We start from the raw sequence: 26494 nt of genomic DNA, 5'->3' as shown, positions 1-26494 counted from the left end.
ATGTCTCTCTGTTGTCCCCAAATTTTCTTTTTTAGTAAGGACACCAGTCAGATTGGATTAGGGCCCACCCTAATCACCTTGTTTTAACTTAATCACCTATTTGAAGGTTGTATCCAAATATGGTCACATATTGGGGTATGAGGTACACCTTCTAAGGGGGTTAGAGCTTCAACATATGAGTTTTGGAGAGACGCAGTTCAGTACACAATAACACGTCTTCAAAAAAAAACCTATATGTAGATACATAAAAACGTACAACTAACTGAAAATTAGTAGCCATAAAGGAGACTAAGGTAGATAATCACAGTAACAAAATGAGGTTAATACAGGATTTAGGAGAGAAATTTAAAAAGTATTTTTTGTTTATACCTATACTTTGTATTGTCATATTTAAGAAGAAAGAACAAAACGGCATAGTGGATGGGGGTGATGGGGAACAACAGTCACAGTAACATTGTTGAAAACCTAATTTATGAAATAGAAAAACAACTTGAGGAATTCTATTAAAAGACAAATCAAAACCGTATGTTATGAAATTTATTAGAGATGAGAGACTTGATGGTGAGAGCTAAGAGAGCCAAAATCCTTTCATAGTTGATTGAGAAAGAACACTTGGATGGACAAAGAATAATCAAACAGTGAGCCAAAGTCCCCCACATCTTCAGATTTCAATTGCTGGGCACAAATATTGAAAGGATTGACATACCCTGGGTAAATTTCTGAAATCCAAACTTTTACAAAACCCCGGAATTCTCCAAGTGTCAAAATAGAAGGAAGGAGGAATAAAAGATTTCCTAAAAGGGAAAGAGAATCAGACTGGCATCAGACTTTCAATCTGCAACAGCAAATGTTAGATGCCATGGAGAAATATTTAAAATTTAGAGTTCTCAGAGGGATTCATTGTGATTATAAAATTCTATATTCATCTATACTATAACCATTATTTAAATGCAGTGAAACATACTGAACAAGAGAGAACAGAAAAAAATTTTTTTAAAAATTCCTTCATTTCCCATCCAAGATATTGTGAAATAAAATTGAAATATTACCTGAATTGCTTCCAGATCTCTGTTGTAGCTTGAATATAGTACTTGGAACTTTCTAGCAGAGTTGGACACCTAAGCTAGTATAAATCACTTGTACAGAAGGCCAGGGTGGACAAAGGGACTAGTCCGTAACCTATATCCAAGCCGTGTGTGGCTATACCAGGTGTCTGCTTAGGGTATGGGAGGGTGGTGGAAATGGAGCTTCTTTAATTACCTCATCAATATGAAATCCCGTACCACATTTGAGGCATTAAAAATTATTTTGAAATATTGAAAACATCGAAAAGGTACAAAGGATAATATTAGGACACCATTGTATCTACTTCCCAGTTTAAGAAAAAAAATATTAACTATCTAGATGAATTTTCCTTCTTCCCACAGAGACATAACCAATTTCCTGAATTTAGTGTTTATCACGCCTATGCATTTCATTTTACATATAGTACATATGTAGATAACATAAGTAGTATATATCGTTTTACATGTTTTACACTTACCTGAAGTAAGTGACGTCAAATAGTACATATTCCTCTTCAGTGTTATTTTTACACAATCATACATGTGAGATTTATCCATACATACACATATATATTCCTAGTTTGCTCACTTATACTGCTGTAATCTAGTATATGAATATATCAAAATTTCTCCTCTCCTTGAATATTTGAGTGTTTGCCCTTGTTTGCTATAGCAGTTTTAGTAAACAACAGTGCTGGAAACATTCCTATGAATGCTTCATTGTACACGTTTGAGAATTTCTCTAAAGTATCAAGTAGTGGAATTACTAGACTGTAGGGTATATGTATTTTCATTTTTACTTGATATTCTTACTTGCTCCTCAGAATGTTTGTAACCATTTACATTCCCATGTACAGAGTGGAGTTTGTTTATTTGTTTATACCTATACTTTGTATTGTCACATTTTAAATTTATGGTATTTCATTGTCCTTTTTATTGCAGTTCCCCGATTACTAATAAGTTGGAGCAACTTATTTCTTGGCTCTTTGTGGTTCTGTTGTGAGTTTCTGTTCATATCTCTGCACATGATTTTCTATTATAGTATTCATCTTTTTCTTAATGGTTTGTAAGAGTCACTTTTACATTTTGGTTGCTAATTCTTTGTCAGTTACATGAGTCAGAAATATTTTCCCCCAATTATTGGGGCTTCCCTGGTGGTGCAGTGGTTGGGAATCCACCTGCCAATGCAGGCGACACGGGTTCGAACCCTGGTCTGGGAAGATCCCACATGCTGCAGAGCAACTAAGCCCGTGCACCACAACTACTGAGCCTGCGCTCTAGAGCCCACGAGCCACAACTACTGAGCTCACGTGCCACATCTACTGAAGCCTGCACACTCTAGAGCCCGTGCTCTAGAGAAGCCACTGCAATGAGAAGCCCGTGCACCACAACAGAGTAGCCCCTGCTCACCGCAACTAGAGAGAAAGCCCATGCACAGCAAGGAAGACCCAACGCAGCCAAAAAATAAATAAATAAATATTTTTAAAAAAGAAATATTTTCCCCCAATTATTTTGTATGAGTAAAATAAATTTTAATTTTGCAGTAGTTGAATTAACAATCTTTTCTTCTCTAGTTTGTACTTTCTATCTCAAAGTCATGAAAATATTCTTATGTTCTCTAATGTATAAAGTCATGATTTTTAACAGTTGTTTATAATTGTTCTGGAATTTGTGAAATGTATAGTTAACTGGTTTTTACCATGTCCATAGAGTTGTGCAACCATCACCATGATCTAATTATATATTGTATCATCCCCAAAGGAAAGCTTGTATCCATTAGCAGTCACTCCCTACTCTCCTCTGCCCCCAATGTTAGGCAGCCACTTAATCTACTTTCTTGCTTCTTCTGGACATTTCATGTAAACAGAATCAAATAATATGTGGTATTTTGTGACTGACTTCTTTCACATAGTATAATGTTCCATATTATAGCATGTATCAGTACTTTATTCCTTTTTATGACTGAATAATATTAAAAAACTTACATAAAGCTAAACATTAGTCTGAGTATTTCAAAGTGGGTTAAATTTCTTTGTTGGGGATTCTGGGAAGATGACAGCAGTGGTAGAATAGTTTCCTAATCCTTGTATGACTTTCCCATAAAAACAGAACAAATAAAATAGGAAAACTCAAAATCCATGAAGAACATTTAGAAGAAAATTAGTTGAGCATGTTTCTCTCTACAAACACTCAAACACCAGTAGTTTGGGGATAGACCACTAACAGCTCCAAGACCTGTGTATTATTGTGTATGAAAGAAGACTAAGGAAGCAATGGAACTTCAAATGAATGTGAGAATTGAAAAATAGCCAAAAGGCAATCACTGGAAAGCCTGGAGGGCCAGTTTACGAATACCAGCTGAAACTAGGAGGAATTTTGCACACACTGATAATGGGTGAGTGAAAGAGGTCTTTTGTAAACCCTTAAGGGACTGGAGGACCTTGAAACTTCTAAAACCAACCAAAGCTACCTTCCAGGACCAATCTGCACATGAGAAGGAATTGACATTACAATTAAACATCCCCTGAAGAATACAAAGAAAAGAGAAGGTCCAGATAAAAGTGGTAGAGAGGAACAGAATCAAGATATCTCAGAAAACAAAGAACTTTATTTCCAAACACTGTACAAAAACAAGAGGGAGTTTTAGAGTGAAGTTAGAATAGCTATTCTAGGCCAAAACTCCTTCTGAAACTTCAGGAAAATGAACTTCATTTAAATATCAGCAATATGAAATGATTGTTGTCAAAAGTTTACAAAGTATCTGAAGAAAAATGGGACTCTAAATAGCATTCCTATAGACAATGAAAGCACACCAGAAAGACGTCCACAAAACAGATGAAAACCATTAGATATTAAGACAAAAGGCAAGACAAAAGACATTATAATCAGAATAAGGCATTTCAAAAAACAAAGTTTGCATAAGAAAAAATTTTTTTAAATGCTAGGTGGTAGAACTTTGTGAAATATTAGAATTGAAAGAAAATTTATTTTAGAAATGACAAATTAGAAGAAAAACACCAGGGCATATAAACATAACAGATAATACCTTTGAAAGAGAAAGATGTTGAAAAGGAGGAAGACATTTTTAAAGATGGGATAAAAAGGAGCTGTAAAAAGAATTTGATAGAAATTGACATATTGAAAACAGGCAAGGAAGATCCAACATATGTATAATAGGAATCCCCAAAGAAGAAAAAAATGATGGCAAGGGAGCAGAACAGATACGAAAACTTACAATTTAACTGAATTAAAAACAGACTTGGAACTCCATTTTGAAAGAGCTCAGCACATGCCTGAGAACATTGACACAGCAAGACCAACACTAAGACATAGTCTAGTAAAATTATTGAACTTTAAAGGAAAAATAAAAATTCTTCAGGCTTCTAAGCAAAATCAGGGAAGGAAAATCAGATTATTATATTTTTCAACAGTAAAAATTTATGAGAGAAGATCTGTTCTTATTATGAGAGAATTTATGAGAAAAGACACAATTTATTATGGAATTCCATATTTAAGATACTCAAGAAAGCACGAGCCCAATATTTTACATATAACCAAACTGTTTTTCAAGTACAAAAGTCACAAACTGTTATCAGTGTGCTAGAACTGAAGAATATTGTTCCCATTGGCTCTTCCTGAGGAATCTTCAGGAAGAGAATCAAAATGACTAGAGAGACATTAATATAAGGACTGACAGTACTATACATATACTTGTAGAACCAAGACTTAGTGGGGTTAAAAAAAGGAGGAAGTACAGTCTGTAAACAGATGAGAAGGAGAATAGAGGAATCATGTGCAAAATATTTAAAAAACTATTTTCAGTAATCATATTGGTGGTAGTAGTATTGGTATTATGATTTGGAGACTGTGTGTAATGTGAAATAAAAAGCAAATGAGTGTTTTCTTTTAATTTGGCCACAAACTGTGTCCTTGAGAACCAAGATTCTCAGTATAGAAGAAAGAAGATAGAGATGACTCATACTGAGAGATGTATGTGTGTGTGTAGGGTGGATGGGCCAAATAACCCTCTTCCCCAGAAAACAAATCCAGCAAGAAGAAATTAACAGTATTAAAAATAAATAATTACAAAATGAAATCAATAAAATACAGATTTGACCAATAAAATCAATATAATAGTCAATTGGGAAATCTGGTCAGAAAAAAGAACATAAAGATAAAATATTAGAGGACCTAGAGACTGTCATATAGATTGAAGTAAGCCAGAAAGAGAAAAACAAATATCATATATTAATGCATATATGTGGAATCTATAAAAATGGTGAAGATGGGGCTTCCCTGGTGGCGCAGTGGTTGAGAGTCCGCCTGCCGATGCAGGGGACACGGGTTCGTGCCCCGGTCCGGGAAGATCCCACATGCCGCGGAGCGGCTGGGCCCGTGAGCCATGGCCGCTGAGCCTGCGCTTCCGGAGCCTGTGCTCCACAACAGGAGAGGCCACAACAGTGAGAGGCCTGCGTACAGGAAAAACAAAAACAAACAAACAAAAAAAATGGTGAAGATGAACCTATTTGCAAAGCCAAAATAGAGACATAGATGTAGAGAACAAACGTGTGGACACCAGGGGGAAAAGGGGTGGGTGGGTGGGATGACTTGGGAGATTGGGATTGACATATATATACGCCTAGGTATAAAATAACTAATAAGGACCTGCTGTATAGCATGGGGAACTCTACTCAGTGCTCTGTGGTGACCTAAATGGGAAGGAAATCCAAAAAGGAGGGGACATGTGTATACATATGGCTGGTTCACTTTGCTGTGCAGCAGGAGCTTGCACAACATTGTAAAGCAACTATACCCCAATTAAAAAAAATTTTTTTTTAAATGGGGGAAAAAAGATAAATACTAGAAATAAGAAAAGTGAACAATTTCTAAGAATATTATAAGTATTTATGCTTATAAATTTGAAAATCCATGAGAATTACTTGACTTTTCTGGATAGATTTTTAATCAAACACATAAAGAACAGGAAATTTCCGTGTTTTTTTTTTTAACATCTTTATTGGAGTATAATTGCTTTACAATGGTATGTTAGTTTCTGCTGTATAACAGTGAATCAGCTATATGTATACATATATCCCCATATCTCCGCCCTCTTGCGTCTCCCTCCCACTCTCCCTATCCCACCCCTCTAGGTGGTCACAAAGCACCTAGCTTACCCCTCCCCATCCCTGTGTCCTCAAGTCCATTCTCTACGTCTGCATCTTTATTCCTGTCTTGCCCCAGGTTCATCAGAACCCTTTTTTTTTTAGATTCCATATATGTGTGTTAGCATACAGTATTTTTCTCTTTCTGACTTACTTCACTCTGTATGACAGACTCTAGGTCCATCCACCTCACTACAAATAACTCAATTTCGTTTCTTTTTATGGTTGAGTAATATTCCATTGTATATATGTGCCACATCTTCTTTATCCCTTCATCTGTCAATGGACACTTAGGTTGCTTCCATGTCCTGGCTATTGTAAATAGTGTTGTAATGAACATTGTGGTACAGGTCTCTTTTTTATTTTTATTTTTTAACACCTTTATTGGAGTATAATTGCTTTACAATGGTGTGTTAGTTTCTGCTTTATAACTAAGTGAATCAGCTATACATATACATATACCCCATATCTCCTCCCTCTTGTGTCTCCCTCCCACCCTCCCTATCCCACCCCTCTAGGAGGTCACAAAGCACGGAGCTGATCTCCCTGTGCTATGCAGCTGCTTCCCACTAGCTACGTCAGTGCCACTCTCTCACTTCGATCCAGCATACCCTTCCCCCTCCCTGTGCCCTCAAGTCCATTCTCTATGTCTGTGTCTTTATTCCTGCCCTGACCCTAGGTTCTTCAGAACCATTTTTTTTTCTAGACTCCATATATATATGTGTTAGCATATGGTACTTGTTTTTCTCCTTCTGACTTACTTCACTCTTAGTCCATCTACCTCACTACAAATAACTCAATCTTGGATTCCTTTTATTTCTTTTTCTTCTCCGATTGCTGTGGCTAAAACTTCCAAAAGTATGTTGAATAATAGTGGTGAGAGTGGGCAACTGTGTCTTGTTCCTGATCTTATAGGAAATAGTTTCAGTTTTTCACCATTGAGGATGATGTTGGCTGTGGGTTTGTCATATATGGCCTTTATTATATTGAGGTAGGTTCCCTCTATGACTACTTTCTGGAGAGTATCATAAATGGGTGTTGAATTTTTCTGAAAGCTTTTTCTGCATCTATTGAGATGATCATATGGTTTTTATCCTTCAATTTGTTAATATGGTGTATTGCATTGATTGATTTGCATATATTGAAGAATCCTTGCATTCCTGGGGTAAACCCCATTTGATCATGGTGTGTGATTCTTTAAATGTGCTGTTGGATTCTGTTTGCTAGTGTTTTGTTGAGGATGTTTGCCTCCATGTTCATCAGTGATATTGGCCTGTACTGTTCTTTTATTGTGACATCTTTGTCTGGTTTTGGTATCAGGGTGATGGTGGCCTCGTAGAATGAGTTTGGGAGTGTTCCTTCCTCTGCAATTTTTTGGAAGAGTTTGAGAAGGATAGATGTTAGTTCTTCTCGAAATGTTTGATAGAATTCACCTGTGAAGCCATCAGGTCCTGGGCTTTTGTTTGTTGGAAGATTTTGAATCACAGTTTCAATTTCAGTGCTTGTGATTGGTCTGTTTATATTTTCTATTTCTTCCTGGTTCAGTCTCGGAAGGTTGTGCTTTGCCTTTTTTTTTTTTTTTTGAAGGTTGTGCTTTTCTAAGAATTTGTCCATTTCTTCCAGGTTGTCCATTTTATTGGCATATAGTTGCTTGTAGTAATCTCTCATGATCCTTTGTATTTCTGTAGTGTCTGTTGTTGCTTCTCCATTTTCATTTCTAATTCTGTTGATTTGAGTCTTCTCCCTTTTCTTCTTGATGAGTCTGGCTAATGGTTGATCAATTTAGTTTATCTTCTCAAAGAACCAGCTTTTAGTTTTATTGATCTTTGCTATTATTTCCTTCATCTCTTTTTCATTTATTTCTGATCTAATCTTTATGATTTCTTTCCTTTTGCTAACTTTGGGGTTTTTTTTTGTTCTTTCTCTAATTGCTTTAGGTGTAAGATTAGGTGGTTTATTTGAGATTTTTCTTGTTTCTTGAGGTAGGATTGTATTGCTATAAACTTCCCTCTTAGAACTGCTTTTGCTGCATCCCATAGGTTTTGGGTCATGATGTTTTCGTTGTCATTTGTTTCTAGGTATTTTTTGATTTCCTCTTTATTTCTTCAGTGCTCTCTTGGTTATTAAGTAGTGTATTGTTTAGCCTCCGTGTGTTTGTTTTTTTTTTTAAGTTTTTTTCCTGTAATTGATATCTAGTCTCAAAGCGTTGTTGTTGGAAAAGACACTTGATACGATTTCATTTTTCTTAAATTTACCAAGGCTTGATTTGTGACCCAACATATGATCTAGTCTGGAGAATGTTCCATGAGCACTTGAGAAGAAAGCGTATTCTGTTATTTTTGGATGGAATGTCCTATAAATATCAATTAAGTCCATCTTGTTTAATGTGTAATTTAAAGCTTGTGTTTCCTTATTTGTTTTCATTTTGGTTGATCTGTCCATTGGTGAAAGTGAAGTGTTAAAGTCCCCTACTATGATTGTGTTACTGTCTATTTCCCGTTTTGTGGCTGTTAGCATTTGCCTTATGTATCGAGGTGCTCCTATGTTGGGTGCATAAATATTTACAATTGTTATATCTTCTTCTTGGATTGATCCCTTGATCATTATGTAGTGTCCTTCTTTGTGTCTTGTAATAGTCTTTATTTTAAAGTGCATTTTGTCTGATATGAGAATTGCAACTCCAGCTTTCTTCTGATTTCCATTTGCATGAAATATCTTTTTCCATTCTCTCACTTTCAGTCTGTATATGTCTCTAGGTCTGAAGTGGGTCTCTTGTAGACAGCATATATACAGGTCTTGTTTTTGTATCTATTCAGCCAGTCTATGTCTTTGGGTTGGAACATTTAATCCGTTTACATTAAAGGTAATTATCGATATGTATGTTCCTATTACCATTTTCTTAATTGTTTTGGGTTTGTAATTGTAGGTCTTTTCCTTTTCTTGTGTTTCCTGCCTAGAGAAGTTCCTTTAGCATTTGTTGTAAAGCTGGTTTGGTGGTGCTGAATTCTCTTAAATTTTGCTTGTCTGTAAGGTTTTTAATTTCTCCGTGGAATCTGAATGAGATCCTTGCTGTGTAGAGTAATCTTGGTTGTAGGTTTTTCCCTTTCATCGCTTTAAATATGTCCTGCCACTCCCTTCTGGCTTGCAGAGTATCTGCTGAAAGATCAGCTGTTAACCTTATGGGGATTCTCTTGTATGTTATTTTTTGCTTTTCCCTTGCTGGTTTTAATATTTTTTCTTTGTACCTAATTTTTGATAGTTTGATTAATATGTGTCTTGGTGTGTTTCTCCTGGGATTTATCCTGTATGGAACTCTCTGTGCCTCCTAAACTTGATTGACTATTTCCTTTCCCATGTTAGGGAAGTTTTCAATTAAAATCCTTCAGATATTTTCTCAGACCCTTTCTTTTTCTCTTCTTCTTCTGGGACCCCTATAATTTGAATGTTGGTGCATTTAATGTTGTCCCAGAGGTCGCTGAGACTGTCCTTGATTCTTTTCATTCTTTTTTCTTTATTCTGCTCTGCGGTAGTTATTTCCACTATTTTATTTTCCTGGTCACTTATCTGTTCTTCTGCCTCAGTTATTCTGCTATTGATTCCTTCTAGAGAATTTTCAGTTCCATTTATTGTGTTGTTCATCATTGTTTGTTTGCTCTTTAGTTCTTCTAGGTCCTTGTTAAAAGTTTCTTCTATTTTTTCCATTCTATTTCCAAGATTTTGGATATCTTTACCATTATTCTCTGAATTCTTTTTTAGGTATAGTGCCTATTTCCTCTTCCTTTGTTTGGTCTGCTGGGTTTTTACCTTGCTCCTTAATCTGCTCTGTGTTTCTTTGTCTTCTCATTTTGCTTAGCTTACTGTGTTTGTGGTCTCCTTATCGCAGGCTTCAGGTTCATAGTTCCTGTTGTTTTTGGTGTCTGCCTTCTTTGGGTGAGGTTGGTTTAGTGGCTTGTTCAGGCTTTCTGGTGGAGGGGACTGGTGCCTGTGTTCTGGTGGGTGGGGCTGGATCTTGTCTTTCTGGTGGGCAGGGCCGTGTCTGGTGGTGTGTTTTGGGGTGTCTGTGAACTTAGTATGATATTAGGCAGCCTCTGTGCTAATGGGTGGGGTTGTGTTCTTGTCTTGGTAGTTGTTCGTCATGGGGCATCCAGCATTGGAGCTTGCTGGCCTTTGGGTGGAGCTGGGTCTTTGTGTTGAGACAGAGATCTCTGGGAGAGCTCTCACAGATTGATATTGCACGGGGCTGGGTGATCTCTGTTGGTCCAATGTCCTGAACTCGGTCTCCCACTTCGGAGGCTCAGGCCTGACACTAGGCTGGAGCACCAAGACCCTGTCAGCCACATGGCCAGGTACGTGGAGATTTTCTTGCCTTTTGGGAAGTCTGAGGTCCTCTGCCAGTGTTCAGTAGGTGTTCTATAGGAGTTGTTCCACATGTAGATGTATTTTTTTTGTGTGTGTGTGTGGTATGCGGGCCTCTCACTGTTGTGGCCTCTCCCGTTGCGGAGCACAGGCTCCGGATGCGCAGGCTCAGTGGCCATGGCTCACGGGCCCAGCTGCTCCGCGGCATATGGGATCTTCCCGGACCAGGGAAGGAACCCGTGTCCCCTGAATCGGCAGGTGGACTCTCAACCACTGCACCACCAGGGAAGCCCTGTAGATGTATTATTATTATTTTTTTTATGCGGTACGCGGGCCTCTCACTGCTGTGGCCTCTCCCGTTGAGGAGCACAGGCTCTGGACGCACAGGCCCAGCGGCCACAGCTCATGGGCCTAGCCGCTCCACGGCATGTGGGATCCTCCCAGACTGGGGCACGAACCCGTGTCCCCTGCATCGGCAGGCAGACTCTCAGCCACTGTGCCACCAGGGAAGTCCCTGTAGATGTATTTTTGATGTATCTGTGGGGCAGAAGCTGATCTCCATGTCTTACTCCTCTGCCATCTTGAAGGTCCCCATTGCGTGTTGTTTAAATTATTTTAGAGTACAGAAAAGAAATGGGGGAAGCACCCATTTTACTTATGAGAGCGGCAAACCTGGACTCCAAAACGTAGCAAAACCGGATGTGCCACATAATCTTAAATTTGACACTCCTTATCCACTCAACATTAGTTTTCTCCATCATAGGGGACCTTTCTGGACAATAGGAATGTCCTCTGCCTATTGGGTTTGGAAATAGGGAGCCTTGGCAGGACTTAGAGAAAGGAGGAGACTAAAGTCTGGGTATTTATTCCCCTGGCTTACTTCCTATGTGTAGGTGCCTTTGGCTGGCTCTCTAAAAGTTCTCATCCATCTTTTGGAGCTTGTGAGTGATAAGAGCTGCTCTGTCATTACCAGCCCACGTTATTGCACTATCCCTTGTGATCCCCCTCTTCCAAAACTTTGTAAATAGTCCACTTGTAAATAAACTTTCCTTAAATTATTCTAACTTGAATGGGCCATCTGTTTCTTGTAGACCCTTTCTGATACAGTAGATGAGTTTAGGGTGTTTGCTTTTGTAGAAGTATGAAATTAGAAGATGTACTAGTTTTGACTAAGAAAAAATACAGTAAGGAAAACATTCTGTTACAGAAAAATATGAATTACAAAGTTGAAAAAATAGAAAATTTGTAAACATTTATGTATAATATAAAAATGCATAATAGAGACAAGTTTATATATTATTTGATTATGTACTGTTTATTAGTATTGTGTATATGTTAAATTTCCTCACTGTGATCATTGTAGTGTGGTTATATAGTAGAATGCCCTTATTCTTAGAGATATGCCACTATATTTAGGGATGAAATGTCATGACATATTAACCTGCTCTCAAAAGGGACAGCAAAAGAAAAGATGTGTGTGTGTAAGAAGAGACATAAAGCAAATGTGTCAAAATACTAATAATTAGTTAAGGTATATGGTACTTTTGTTGCAGTATATGGGTATTCACTGTTAATATTCTTGCAACTCTTGTGGCTTTGAAATTTTCAAAATAAAAAGTTGGGGGAAAATACTCAAAACAACAAAAAATAAATACTTATATGGATAAAGATCTTTATAAACTAATAAGACACATAATACACCAGCATTTGAACAAGCAAATCACTGAAGGAGAAATACAAAAGGCCCTTAAACAAAGTGATACTAGGCTGAATAATAAAGAAATGCAAATTTAAATGAACTGTCAGTGTTTATCTATCAAAAAAAAGTAGCAAAGACTCAAAAAAGTGGTAATGCCCAATGCTGATGGGGATGCAGCAGATTGAACATAAAGCATAGCTTGGTGCCCCCCATCTTGTAGTGTGCAGTCTGGTAGTATCTGAATGCGTAAAATCTGTATGCTCTTTAATCACAGCAATTTCATTTAATGAACTAAGTAAATCTAATGAGGTAATAGGATAAGTGAGTAAGGTTATATGTACAAAGTATGTTTATTGCAGCATTGTTAATAGTGGCAAAGACCATTTAAATGTCCATCAGTTGGGGTTTGGTTTTACATACAGAATACTATTTAACTATTAAGCACAGAAGTAAATATATTGATATGGAATGATATCCCTGATTGTTATATTAAAAATAAAAGTGGGTTAGAGAAAAATATACATAGTACTACTATCCCATTTAAAGTAAAATATCTACATATTCTGGGCATAATTTTATGTATACCAATATTATATAGGTTTTGAAAATACCTAATATTATATGGTTGAGAGTATCAGAAAAGGTAGGAAAATTATGGGGAATTGGGGCTTTCATATTGTCACTCTCTTTTGTTTTGAGTTATAAATTTTTATATATCCCATGAAATAATCATAGATATTGTTACCACATAACTAATTGATTTTGCACTAGGGTATATATTTTCTCTTTTTGTACTTTTTTATTTTAAAGAAATAAAGATCATATAATAGATAATAAACTTCATTTTAAACTTTCATTTTAAAAGACTTGGCAATAATTTTTTTTAAAGTAATTATATAGCATAGTCTTACTGAGTTACAAAAAAACCTGTTAAGAAACTCATTTTGCTCTTGTGTATTCCGTTTTCAGAGCAGTGGAAAGAGCTCAGTGCTAGAAAGCCTAGTGGGGAGGGACCTGCTTCCCAGAGGCACTGGTATTGTCACCCGGAGACCTCTCATTCTGCAGCTAGTCCATGTTTCACCCGAAGATAAACGAAAAACAACAGGAGAAGAAAATGGTAAATTTTAGAATTGGAATATAAATTATTTAAAAATTCTTCATTTTTGGTCCAATCTTCAAAAGATATGAGCTAATTAGAAATTAGTGGCTGTAGCAAAATCAGGAGTCTTGTGAAGAAAAGTGGTATGCGTCTTTTCTCATGTTAAAAAAGAGTAATTTTTGTTGTTTTTGAGGACCGTGAGTCAACTTGTTTGAAAAAGAACCTTTTTGGTAATTCAGTTTAGTAAACTGTTGTTAATGCTATTTAGTGGGGGATCTAGTGAGCTACTTGGTAAATGAGAATCAGTTATTTTTAAAAGTTTTTGTGTCTTTTGGAGTGTTTTAAACTTTTTTTCCTTGTGTTTAAAACAATGTTTTTGCTTTTTCACTTTGTTTTAGAATTTAAATATTTTCTTTTTTTTGCCACGCCACGCGGCACACGGGATCTTAGTTCCCCGACCAGGGATCAAACCTGTGACCCCTGTAGTGGAAGCGCAGAGTCTTAACCACTGGACCACCAGGGAAGTCCCTAGAATTTAAATATTTTAGATTCTAGTTTAAATATTTACTTTTAAATAAAATTAAAATGATTTAGCTTTTCAGCATGACAATGTTATCTTACCTTCCCTTTTCTGGTCTTGCCATGTGTCTGCTAATTTTGAATCTTTGGCCCTTCAATCTAAGATGAATATTATTATTTATTTATTTATTTATTTATTTTGCAGTATGTGGGCCTCTCACTGTTGTGGCCTATCCTGTTGTGGAGCACAGGCTCTGGACGCGCAGGCTCAGCGGCCATGGCTCACGGGCCCGGCCGCTCCACGGTATGTGGGATCTTCCCGGACCGGGGCACAAACCCGTGTCCCCTGCATTGGCAAGTGGACTCTAAACCACTGCGCCACCAGGGAAGCCCTAAGATGAATATTATTTTTAGAAAGAGTTTTTTTTTAAAAAATTATTATTATTTTTGCCACTCCACGTAGCATGAGGTATCTTAGTTCCCCGACCGGGGATTGAACCTACGCTCCCTGCAGTGGAAGCATGGTGTCTTAACCACCAGACTGCCAGGGAGGTCCCTAATTATTATTATTTTTTTTACTATCCTTCTCTTGCTAAGGCTTACCTATATAGCACATACTTTTTAGAGTCCTCCCTCACCCAAATAGTAAACGTGGAGTATCATGATAAGAAAATATGCACCATCCTTTATAGCAGTTCTTCTTTGGTTCAACTGAAAATATTTTAAGACACACTACCTTTTTTTTTTTTTTTTTTTTTTTTGCGGTATGTGAGCCTCTCACTGTTGTGGCCTCTCCCGTTGCGGAGCACAGGCTCCGGACGCACAGGCTCAATGGCCATGGCTCACGGGCCCAGCCGCTCCGCGGCATGTGGGATCTTCCTGGACCGGGGCACGAACCCGCGTCCCCTTCATCGGCAGGCAGACTCTCAACCACTGCACCACCAGGGAAGCCCTAAGACACACTATCTTTATTAGCATGTTTTAAATTGCCTATTAAATATGTATCCTCTATTAATCATACTTTTACATTAGTGAGGTTTGGAATATTTGATGAGAGTAATATGTTTAATCTTCAGTGTTTGGTTCACATTTTGTCTTATTTATAAAAGTCTATAAAATGTTCTAAGTATTAAATTGCATTTGCAGCAGAGTACCATGTTTGTTTCTCATTCTGCAGAGATCTGTTTTCAGTGAAGTTTCATTCTGTTTCTTATATTCTAATCTAAGATGGGATGATAATTTGATGCAATTGGAGTTACTTTAATTTCTGTATCTGATCTTTTCCTTTACTTATTATAGGAGCATTGTTGTGATAGTTTGATTTTTTTTTTTAAAGGGGAAAAAAAAAAGACCTGTCATGAGCATCTACAATGACTACAGAAAGTTAATCGCTAAAGCAAGTTAATGAAGTTGTAGATGTTAACATATAATGATATAATGATAAATATTTTTGGTATGATAAATATGATAAATATTTTGGAATATGTAGGAGTCTTTTAATTATATTAGGTAGCTTCTTGGTATATTATTCATCGCTTTGCTTTTCTGTAATATTTCTTTATTATTGAAATTCTGAACCTTGAATTTAATCATTTTGGACTAATTTATGGTCCAGCTTCAAATGTATAGAATAACTCTTTAAAAATTTCATTCTCACTAACATCATCAATTTTGCCAAATACCTTAAACTAAGACTTCAAGAAACTGTATGGTGTTAAGTCTGTTGCTTTTAACTCTTCATTTTCTTCAGTCACCTTGAAAAGGGCAGATGATATCCTGTCTCTCAGAAACTATTTGCAGATGTGGGCAGTGTTTCTGGAAGGGGTGTACATTTCAGCTATAGAAGTGTCAGTTCCTTGGTATCTCTTTGTTTGTATGTCCACTCTGTTTTGTTGATGTCTCTTCTTGGTGGTTGGTCAGTAAATCTGCATATCTTTACCTATATATATATATATTTTTTTTTTTTCCCCAAGCTTAGTGCTTATTTTTTATATTAAAAAACATAAAACCTCACTTCAAATGACAACTCAGCCACCCAGAACACAAAATAGATTTTGTAAATTTTGAGTACTAAATGTCATATATATTATTAATAACTAGAATAGTTCTTTAACTTCTCATCAGAGCCCATTTATCCTTAGGATAAACAGTTCTACCTTACCACAAATCATTCTACCCTAGAGGAAATTAGGAACAGTGAAGCAGGAGACAGCCAGAAGAGTATGAACTACCTGACAGCCTGGCAACCATACAGGAGAAAGGGGAGGAAAACATAAAGACAGGAGAACTTCAAAAAAGAAAAAATCAGTGTCTAACCATTTTGTATAGGGATTTGTAGCCTCAAAGGGCTCTATTATGTAACAAAGGCATAAGTTACCATTAATAGGTAAGTTTAAGAGCAGTGGATTCTAACATGACATGGAGCAGTATAATCCATTTTAAATATAGGTCCATCAAAACTGGCTAAACTATTTAAGTATTACTATGTATAATTCAATTATCAGGAAAATTTATATAACATGAGATCCCTCATTCTGCCAACTACATAGGATAATTGAGGTGTCAATATATAGATTTATAGTATTTTTCATCTTGCCCCCCACTTCTGCCAATGTAAAAGAATTTTCTGATAAAATCTTATTAAAAACAAAAACTGTTTTCAAGTGAGATGGTGATTTAGTTTGAACTCTATGATTACCTTTTATATATTTATAAGAAATAAATTAAGTTTTCCTCAGATCTCCTTGTAGACTAAATCCAAAAGTAGCATGCTGACTAAAGACCAAAATTGTTTCTGTGGTGTTCTGTTAAATTCAATATATATTTCAAAGAAAATAATCCCTTAGAAGGCTCAATTGGTAAATACGTTCATATTTACTTTAAAGGTTTTGAAAGATGTGTTTGATATGTTTTGTAGATTTTTTTCCACTAGGTAATTTATCTTTACCCATAGTTATCAGATGTCTAAGACAAATTTTTGAATAGTAAATTAATTTTAATCCACTTTGTTAGAATTAGAAACCAGAGGTGATATAATTAGGTGTAATGGAAAATAAAAAATAAATTATGGCACACTATATACTTCATTTGTGTCATTTAAAATATTATATAATCCCTCTAATTATAACTAATTGTAATGGAAGTTTTATAGTTGTAAATTTGGAATAATTGAATGCATTTGAAATGGCATTTGAAATGTGTTCAGGTTTTTTGCACACTTGATTTTTTAGAAGGGTTTCAAATATTAGGGATAAGCACTAAACTTATCATTCTGTGCTGTTTCTCTTTAACTACAGACCCTGCTACATGGAAAAACTCAAGACACCTTTCTAAAGGTTTCCTTTATCCATTTGTTTTTGGCCCTTCTTTTCCTATTGTGCCTGCATGTGTGCTTTTGTACTCTTACAGGCTGTGTGCATTTTTTTTCTTCCATTTTTATTTGCCTATCCACATTGATTGATTGCAGGTGTTAGTGGTTCTTGTTACCTTTTGGCATTGCATCAGAATGCAGGCTTTTTTTGGTGGTGAATGTAATTTATTTTATTTTTATTTTTAAAAACATGCTTGTGAAGCCAGGCCTCTTCTATATGATAAGGTAAATTAAGAACACCCCTTTGGTATATAGTACCTGCCTCTGAGTTCTATTCATCTAGATTACTCCAGTTCTCCAATGAGACTTCTTGGAAGAAGGTACTAAGCTTCAAGTAGGTGAGCATTTTACTTGCAAAAAGGATCCAGTTTCTTTACCTTTATCCCACCAAAGAAATTGATCCACCTTTTCCTCAGTAAATATTTATTTGAATATCTTACAGTCATTTTAATTTGATCTCAGGTGGCTGGTATGTGTTATTCATAAACTTAATCATTAAGACGTTTGAAACTCTGAATTTGGCAAAAACAGAATAGCTGTGCTTCGGGGAGGCAAAGTTAGTTTACCTTTCTACAATTAAGCATTTCTAGCTTTTCTGGGAAAATCAGAACAAAATTTGCTCTCCAAGTCTCAGATCACTCAAAACAGTACCTGCAGTGAATAATTTTTCCTTTTTTCAGCAAGTGCAAGAGGAGCAGACCTATTATTGGAAACTACTGGCGAGTAGCAACTCCATACAGGGCATATGCCAGGTTCCCCACACCCCATGCCATTTCATTTCTTACCTACCTTCAGTTCCAAGGGAGAACATAATCTTGTTCCTGGGGGGGAAAAATCACGTTGAAAATGCATATAAATTATGGAGTAGCTTCACACTACTGAGAGAGCTCTTTAAAGTAACGACAAATTGTGACTTTATGGGTTACCAACAAGAAACCAAATTAAAATAAAAACGACAAAACAGAATGAAAAGTTAGCTGTTTCATTCACATATTGCAAATTTTTATGAGTTACATGTAAATCTATTATATATGCTTTTTGCATTATTATTCAGTATGACTCATAAGTTTTCTTCTTTTAGCCATTAACTTGAGTATTTTCATCAGATAAACTGCTTTTTATGTGTAAGATATTTAAAAATAAAGTATACATATTTTACTATAATATGAGGAGAGGTAAACAATTTTATTTGTTGAAATCTAGATTTCAAATAGTGGGAAGACCTGTGAGCAACTCTGAAATTAGTCGTTTCTGAAATACCTGGTACAATTCTTAAAATGTGAGAGTATAATTTAGCAGATCTTAAAATATACGTTAACTTGTAGTTAATGGCAAAATAGGAAAAAATAATATTGTACTGCCTTTTTGAATTCCTAAATAAAGATAAAAAGTAATTTCCATAGTTTCCAATAAATGGAGTTTTTCTTTTTCCAGGGGTTGAAGCAGAAGAATGGGGTAAATTTCTTCACACCAAAAATAAGGTAATTGTAGAAGAATATGGTGAAGAAGTAACATGTTGAAAACATTTTTTGGGGGTACAAGTAGTTGATAATTTAGTTTCTTATGATTGGCAATGTAGCATTGTTATCTTGAAGCAGCTGTTCCTTATAAAATAAATCTTAACATTTCTAACCATAGTAGTTTATTTGGAAAACATTTAAGTTGAGACCTGTTCTCTCTGAGACTCTTAACTGTTGTGGGCTCAGGCAGCTTTGAAAAACTGATATAAACTATGACTCTTTGGCTCAGAAAAAATATATGTGTATATTAGAGTTTGTTTACTAATTCTCTGAAGCAGATCCATAGACATCCTTGAAATTTATCAAACCCTGCTTAAGAACTTTTAATCTTATTTTGAATACCGTGTTTTTTGTTTCAATAATTTTTAGCTTTACACAGATTTTGATGAAATTCGACAAGAAATTGAAAATGAAACAGAAAGGATTTCAGGAAATAATAAGGTAGGCATCTCTTTAGAGCTGGAAATTATACCCATTGATAAATATATCATCAAGAGTATTCTGGTCTTTGAAACTAATGGAGTATTTTCCCAAATATATAAAAACTTTATTTAATACCTTTTGTTTCTTAGAGTTTTTATATGCTATCAGATATTTCATTTAGGTGTTTATTCTTGATCGTGAGATTTATATATCACTTTATTATGTAACTTTTTAATTTAATACTTCCTACAGTGTTATCTTTTTCTGCTGGATTGACTGTATTCTAATTTAAGAAGCAATATATAACTTACAAGATCCATGTATTTTGAAGAGCTCTTTTTCTTACCTGAGTAAGGCTAGATTTACTTATGAAAGCAAACGGGAAATTAAGGGGTTTTTTTTCAATGAAAATGAAAAGTAATGTTAACAGCTGAATTGTCTTCTCAGATTCTGAGAATTTAAAGTAAATTAGGTGTCTAAGATACGATTAATTTTGACACGAGGCACTATCACTGACTCCCTTAAATGCTTCTGTTTTCTCTCTCTTCTTTCTTTATTCTTATTACTTTTCTGTTCCCTTCTCTTTTGTTGTTACCTACATTCTTGTATGGGTACGTTTAATCCCACAAGTGGGCCTTAGCTAAGTATTAATATTAAAAAATACTTATTGAGTCCTTTTATCTGCCGGATGCTGTGCTGGAGAGGTTTTTCCTGACAAAAAGGCATTTTTGGAGCCATGTTAATTTCTTTATGCCTATTCAGGATATTTGTCTCTGTTTTAGTGATTGACTAAGCTTTGTTTATTATTGGTCTCTGGGCAGGTTACCTTTTAGTTACTGCTGCTGCCGCCATACTTCCCTGATTTGGATAACTTGTTACCTATGTCTCACTCCCTGAACTCAAGAACTTCATAAATTTGGATAGTGATACATTATTCTTTTGTTCAGCACTAAGTCTATTAAACATATTTAAGAAACGTTATCTGCTGAGAATCCAGAGAAAAGAATGTGAAATAATATAGGGGAAATAAATTATGTATATTAATAGTATAAGGTTGGATGGGATTATAACCTATGGCTAGCTGCCTTATTTCCTATATGTTTCATCGGGTTTTGATTGTTGAAATGTTTTAGAAATCATGGTTTATTTAATATTTAAAAGCATCTAATGTATAATACTGAAAATGAGGTTTACTTTAGCATTTTTATTCATTGAAGTTTTAATGTGATTTTAATATGATATTTTAAAACTTATTTTTAGGGAGTAAGCCCTGAACCAATTCATCTTAAGATTTTTTCACCCAATGTTGTCAATCTGACACTTGTGGATTTGCCAGGAATGACTAAGGTAAAGAATAGTTGTTACTCATTGTGGGTATGGTCATGTTTGTTTTCACTTGAACAAATGTAGTTTTTCCTTAACCTCATATAGATTAATCAGCTTTTTTTTTGCAACTACCTTGATCTATTAGCAGCATTTGACATAGTTGAGCCCTTCTTTCTCTTTGAAACACTTTCTTTACTCTGCTTCCAGGATACCACACTCTAGAGGATTATTTCTGATCTCACTGGTCACTCCTTCTCAGTCTCTTTTGCTGGTTTCTTGTCTTCCCAGTGTCTAAACAGTGAGTGCCCCAAAGCTAAGTTTTTGGACCTCTTGTCAAAGGGGTACACCTAACCTCTTGATGATTTTATCCAGTCTTATGACTTTAAATATGAGTGTCTGTATGCTGACAACACTCAAATATCTCCAGACTTGTATATTCATCTTGTATATCCACTGTCTACTTGACATACACACTTCAGATGTCTAATAGGCATTTCAAACTTGATGTGTCTAATACCAAATGCCTGATCTGTCCCTCAACCTGACTTGATCTTTCTACAGTCTCCTCCATCTTAGTAAATGGCAACTCTGTTCTGCCAGTTGCTTAGCCAAAAAGTTTGTAGTCATCCTTGATACTTCTTATCCTACACCCTACTTTCTCTGTCAGCAAATCCTCTAGCTCTCCTTACCTTTAAAATACAGGCATACCTTGGAGATATTGCAGGTTTGGTTCCAGACCACGACAATAAAGTGAATATTGCAATAAAGTGAATATCGCAATAAAGCAAATCACACAAATTTTTTGTTTATCCAGTGCATATAAAAGTTATGTTTACACTATACAGTCAACCCTTGAACAAGGGTTTGAACTGCATGGGTCCACTTATATGTGGATTTTTTTCAGTAAATATATTGGAAAATTCTTCTGGAGATTTGTGACAATTTGAAAAAAACTTGCAGACAACTGCATAGCCTAGAAATACTGAAAAAATTAATAAAAATTAACTTACAAATCTATTATAAAAAGTTAAAATTTATCAAAACCTATGCACACACAGACTGTACATGGTGCCGTTTGAAGCAGAAAGAAATGTAAACAAATGTAAAGATGCAGTATTTAATCATAACTGCGTAAGATGAACTGTAGTACATACTGTACTACTGTAATAATTTCATAGCCACCTTCTGTTGCTGTTGTGCTGAGCTCAAGTATTGTGAATAGCCTGTTAAAATGCCGTGTGATGCTAATCATCTCTGCTTGAGCAGTTCATCTCTCCAGTAAATCATGGTAAAAGGTGATCTCTGTGGTTCTTGCATATTTTTCATCATGTTTAGTGTAATACCGTAAACCTTGAATTAACACCATGAGACCCATATGAAGTGCCACTAGTGATGCTGGAAGTGCTCCCAAGAAGCAGTGAAAAGTCATGATGTTACAAGAAAAAGTTGAATTGCTTGATATGCACTGTAGATTGAGGTCTGCAGTCGCCCACCATTTCAAGATAAATGAATCCAACTTAAGAACCATTGTAAAAAAAAAAGAAAAGGAAATTCATGAAGGCAGTGCTGCAGCTATGCCAGAAGGCATGAAAACCTTGCACTTTATGTGCAATGCCTTTATATCTTGTATTGAAATTTCAACTTTTATGTGTGTGCTGGATTGCTGTAGGAAAGGCATACCTATAGACTATAACGTTATTTGAGAAAAAGCAAAGTCAACATATGACAACTTAAAGCAAAAGGAAGGTGAAGGATCTAAAGCTGTATAATTTATTGCCAACAAAGGATAGTTTGATAATTTCAGAAAGAGGTTTGGCTTAAAAAATATCAAGGTAACAGGAGGCAGCAGACAAGTTCTCAGATGCTATTAAGAAAATCATTAAGGAGAAAGGATATCTGCCTGAACAGGTTTTTAATGCAGATGAAAGTGCCCTATTCTGGAAAAAAATGCCACAAAGGACATTTATTAGTAAGGAAGAGAAGCAGGCACAAGGATGTAAGGAAGGAAGGGATAGGCCAGCTCTACCGTTTTGTGCAAATGCAGTTGGGTTCATGATCAGGACTTCCCTTATCTATTAAGCTGCTAACCCCCAAGCCTTGAAGGCAAAAGAGTCAGCTGTCAGTCTTTTGGTTGCCCCAAAAGAAGGCCTGGACAAAGAGAACCCTTTTCCTGGACTGGTTCCATCAATGCTTTGTCCCTGAAGCAGGAAGTACCTTTCCAGTAAGGGACTGCCTTTTAAAGTTCTTTTGGTATTAGACAGTGCCCCTGGCCACAGGTGTTGAAGTGGTCTACTTGTCTCCAAACCCAATGTCCCTTATTCACCCTCTAAATCAGGGGGTCATATGGACCTTTAAGGCTTATTACACATGGAACTCTATGGAAATGATTGTCAATACTACGGAGGAGAACCCTGTTAGAGAGAACATCATGAAAGTCTGGGAGGATTACACTATTGAAGATGTTGTTATTGAAAAAGCCATGAAAGGCATTAAGTCTGAAATAATAAATTCCTGCTGGAGAAAGCTGTGTCCAGATGTTGTGTAAGACTTCAGGATTTATGACAGAGCCAATCAAGGAAATCATGAAAGAGACTGTGGACATGTCCAAAAAAAAGTGGGTGGGTGGGTGAAGGGTTTCAAGATATGAATCTTGTAGGAATTCAAGAGCTAAAGTAGACAGTGCATGGGAGGAATTAACAGAAGATGAGTTGATGGAAATGAGTACTTCTGAAACAGTGCCAGATGATGAGGAAGAAGATGTAAAAGAAGCAGTGCCCGAAAACAAATTGACATTACACGATCTGTCAAAGAGTTCCAATTATTCAAGACTGATTTTGACTTGGTGGAAGAAGGATTGGCACCATATAGAAACATTTTTAGAGTGAAAAAACAAGAGTCAGACAGAAATTATGATGTATTTCTGTCAAGCTACACTGAGTGTGCCTGCCTCTCCTGCCTTCCCTTCTGCCTCCTCCACTTTTTCTGCCTCTACCACTAGTATATAATTACATTTTAATTATCTGTAAATGGAGTAATACCTATATTCTTTGGATTAAATGGAGGAAAAAAAAAAGCAGAGTTGATTTTTATTACTAGTTCCTTGATCATCTCTTTTTGGTCCAGGTGCCTGTAGGTGATCAACCTAAGGATATTGAACTTCAAATCAGAGAGCTCATTCTTCGGTTCATCAGTAATCCAAATTCCATTATCCTCGCTGTCACTGCTGCTAATACGGATATGGCAACATCAGAGGCACTTAAAATTTCAAGGGAGGTAGATCCAGATGGTAAGGACAGATGTTAATTTTTAATGAGATACTTGGTTAACATGGTAAATCTACCCTCGAGAGGAGTTTTTATTTTTAAAAAGAATAGCTATTTTAAAAATAATGCTTTTCTATTTTACTTATATTATCAACTAGAAATTTTGGTGGAAATGGATAAATTGCTGTACAGGCTAGGCAAAAATACTTCACATGATGTCCATATTTGTAATGATTACCTAATGATTTTAAAATAAGAAGATGGCTTCGCAAAAAGTTTGTTTTGTATAAATAAAATGATTTAGGTTTTTGAATGGCTGATTTCTAAGAGTAACTGTCATGGTAGATAATCATTGTAGACTATTATAGTATAGTAGGTAATTATGGTATCTACATTCTGCAGAGGTTCAAGGCAGAGGGGATTCTTCGAAATATAGTTCATGCTGTGAGTCAGTATATGATACCTGACTAATGCTGCAGTGTGCATCTTATATAAGATGCCAGACTGTAAGTTATTATTGCTGCTAATAAATGTATGCTTTGCTGTATACAGGAGCCATTTTTTTTTCATCTGAGTATTGAGGGTCTGTGGGCAGTGTCATGTTTCTTATTTCCTACTTTGAATAAAAATTTAAAATAAAAATTTGGTAGGAAATGTTAATGCTAAGACTGCTAATTAAAATTCCTATAAACGGCGTCATTTCTTAAAATTTTTTATTTCAAGTTTTTAAGAAACTTTTATTATATGAGTAATTAATGTTCATTTTAGATTAAAAGATAAACTATATCAAAATGTTTATCTAAATTTTACTTTTATTATATAAAGTAAACTGTTAGGCATTTTATATACATTAATTCTATTTTAAACTGACCCTTGAGCCATAAATATAATCGTACTTTTGATCTAGTGATCTTAATCTAGTAATATAGTATAAGGAAATAATCCAATCCAGTATTATTTATAAAAAATAAGAATCAATATATGGCCCACAGTAGGAATGATAAGATAATAATAGAATATGGAATCATTAAAAAGGATGATTTTATAGATTTGGACCAAAATACAAAAATGCTTCTAATTGAAAAATGCCATATGTAAAATTGGAAATTATGCAGAGCAGCTGGAACTCTCATACATTGCTGGTGGGAATGGTATAGCCACTTTGGGAAAAAGTTTCTCAGTTTCTTAAACAGTTAAATCTGTAATTCCACTCCTAGGTTATTTACCGATGTTAAATGAAAACCTATGTTCATATAAAGAACCTGTATGCAAATATCTATAGTAGCTTTATTCTTAATCTCCTAAAACTGAGAACAACACAGATGTTTCTCAAATGGGGAATGAATAACTAGACTATAGTGTGTCCATACTGTGGAATACTACTCAGCAATAAAAAGGAATGAACTATTGATACGTTCAACAAAATAGATGACTCTCACAAGCATTATGCCAAGTGAAAGAAGCCAGACTCAAAAGGCTATATATATGATTCCATTTATATAGCATTCTGGAAGAGACAAAACTAGGAATGGGATAGTACAAGGAAATTTTGGTGGGGGTTGGGGGGCAATGGAACTGTTTTGTTTTGAGGTAGTGGTGACATTGCATTTGTCAAAACTCATAGAACTGAAAAAAAGCCATTAACCAAGAGATGTTTAAACTCTCATCCCTGGATCCTGTCCACGCTGCCATGGTGAATAAATTCTGGCATTTTAGTGGCAATGAGAGGAGCCAGCAATTCATTGAGCACTGTATCCGGGCCTTCCCTACCTTCTGCCTGCTGGGGCCAGAGGGTTCCCCTGTGTCCTGGTCCCTGATGGACTAGACAGGAGAAGTGCAGTTGGGGGTCACCCTGCCTGAGTACCGGGGCCAGGGTCTCGTCTCCCATATGTTGTTTGTCCACACCCAGGCTCTGGACAAACTCGGCTTCCCTGTATATAACCATACAGAGCCAACAAAGTCATACAGAAAATTAGTCACAGTCTGCATCATATCCCATGCCCTGTGATTGGAACCAGTGGAACTGTGTACCTCTGTGAAGCAGCCCTGAACCCAAGACAGTGTTGGGTGGGCTGGTTATGTGGCAAGAGATGCCGAGGGGTGGGCAGAAAGAAAGAATAAATTGTAATGAAGAAAAAAAAAAAAAATTCACTCACTAGGCATGAGTGAATTTTAAACAAATTTTTTAAATGCTAATAAAAAAGTTAGCCCGAAGAGCTAATAAAAAATTATATGTGAAAAATTTTTTAAATTAAACATGATGATTAAAAGTAGTTTTTAAAAAGTATTTGTAAGCAAAGGTTAGAAAAACATTACCAAAATGATGTCAACGGTAATGTTAGGTGGGATTATAGATTAGGATTTTCCTTTATTAATACTTAATAGCTTAATTTAATGGGTCATTTCTTTTCTTTTTTGCATTTACCAGGTCGCAGAACCCTAGCTGTAATCACTAAACTTGATCTCATGGATGCGGGTACTGATGCCATGGATGTATTGATGGGAAGGGTTATACCAGTCAAACTGGGAATAATTGGAATAGTTAACAGGTTAGCAATCAAGAATGGGATAAGAATTGCAGCATTCTCATTTCAAAGCAAATCTGAATTTTTTGAATCAGTCTGAAATGTGATAGTGTCCCTACTTTTTCCCCTTTTACTATAATCTTGGTATTGCTAAAGAATTCATTGCTG

General features: G+C 35.8%; 1 protein-coding gene across 7 annotated transcripts in view; it reads left to right on the top strand.

The window, feature by feature from the left end:
- Positions 1-26494, top strand: part of DNM1L (dynamin 1L) — a 58445-nt gene that overhangs the window by 15899 nt on the left and 16052 nt on the right. For 4 of the 7 annotated variants that reach the window (XM_027129265.1, XM_027129266.1, XM_027129263.1 and 1 more), the window contains exons 2-7: positions 13251-13398; positions 18704-18750; positions 19159-19230; positions 20473-20559; positions 23662-23824; positions 26230-26350. In XM_027129265.1, the coding sequence (XP_026985066.1) occupies positions 13251-13398; positions 18704-18750; positions 19159-19230; positions 20473-20559; positions 23662-23824; positions 26230-26350 (638 nt within the window). Of the gene's footprint in view, positions 1-13250; positions 13399-17195; positions 17235-18703; positions 18751-19158; positions 19231-20472; positions 20560-23661; positions 23825-26229; positions 26351-26494 lie in introns of all 7 variants that reach the window. The other 3 variants (XM_027129260.1, XM_027129261.1, XM_027129264.1) reach the window with 1 other exon arrangement.

Source organism: Aethalodelphis obliquidens, unplaced genomic scaffold, assembly GCF_003676395.1.
Source record: "Aethalodelphis obliquidens isolate GAN/ISIS:26980383/991018 unplaced genomic scaffold, ASM367639v1 scaffold36, whole genome shotgun sequence".
Classification (NCBI taxonomy): domain Eukaryota; kingdom Metazoa; phylum Chordata; class Mammalia; order Artiodactyla; family Delphinidae; genus Aethalodelphis; species Aethalodelphis obliquidens.
Note: the sequence above shows the minus strand (reverse complement) of the source record. Positions and strands in the feature narration are given on the sequence as shown.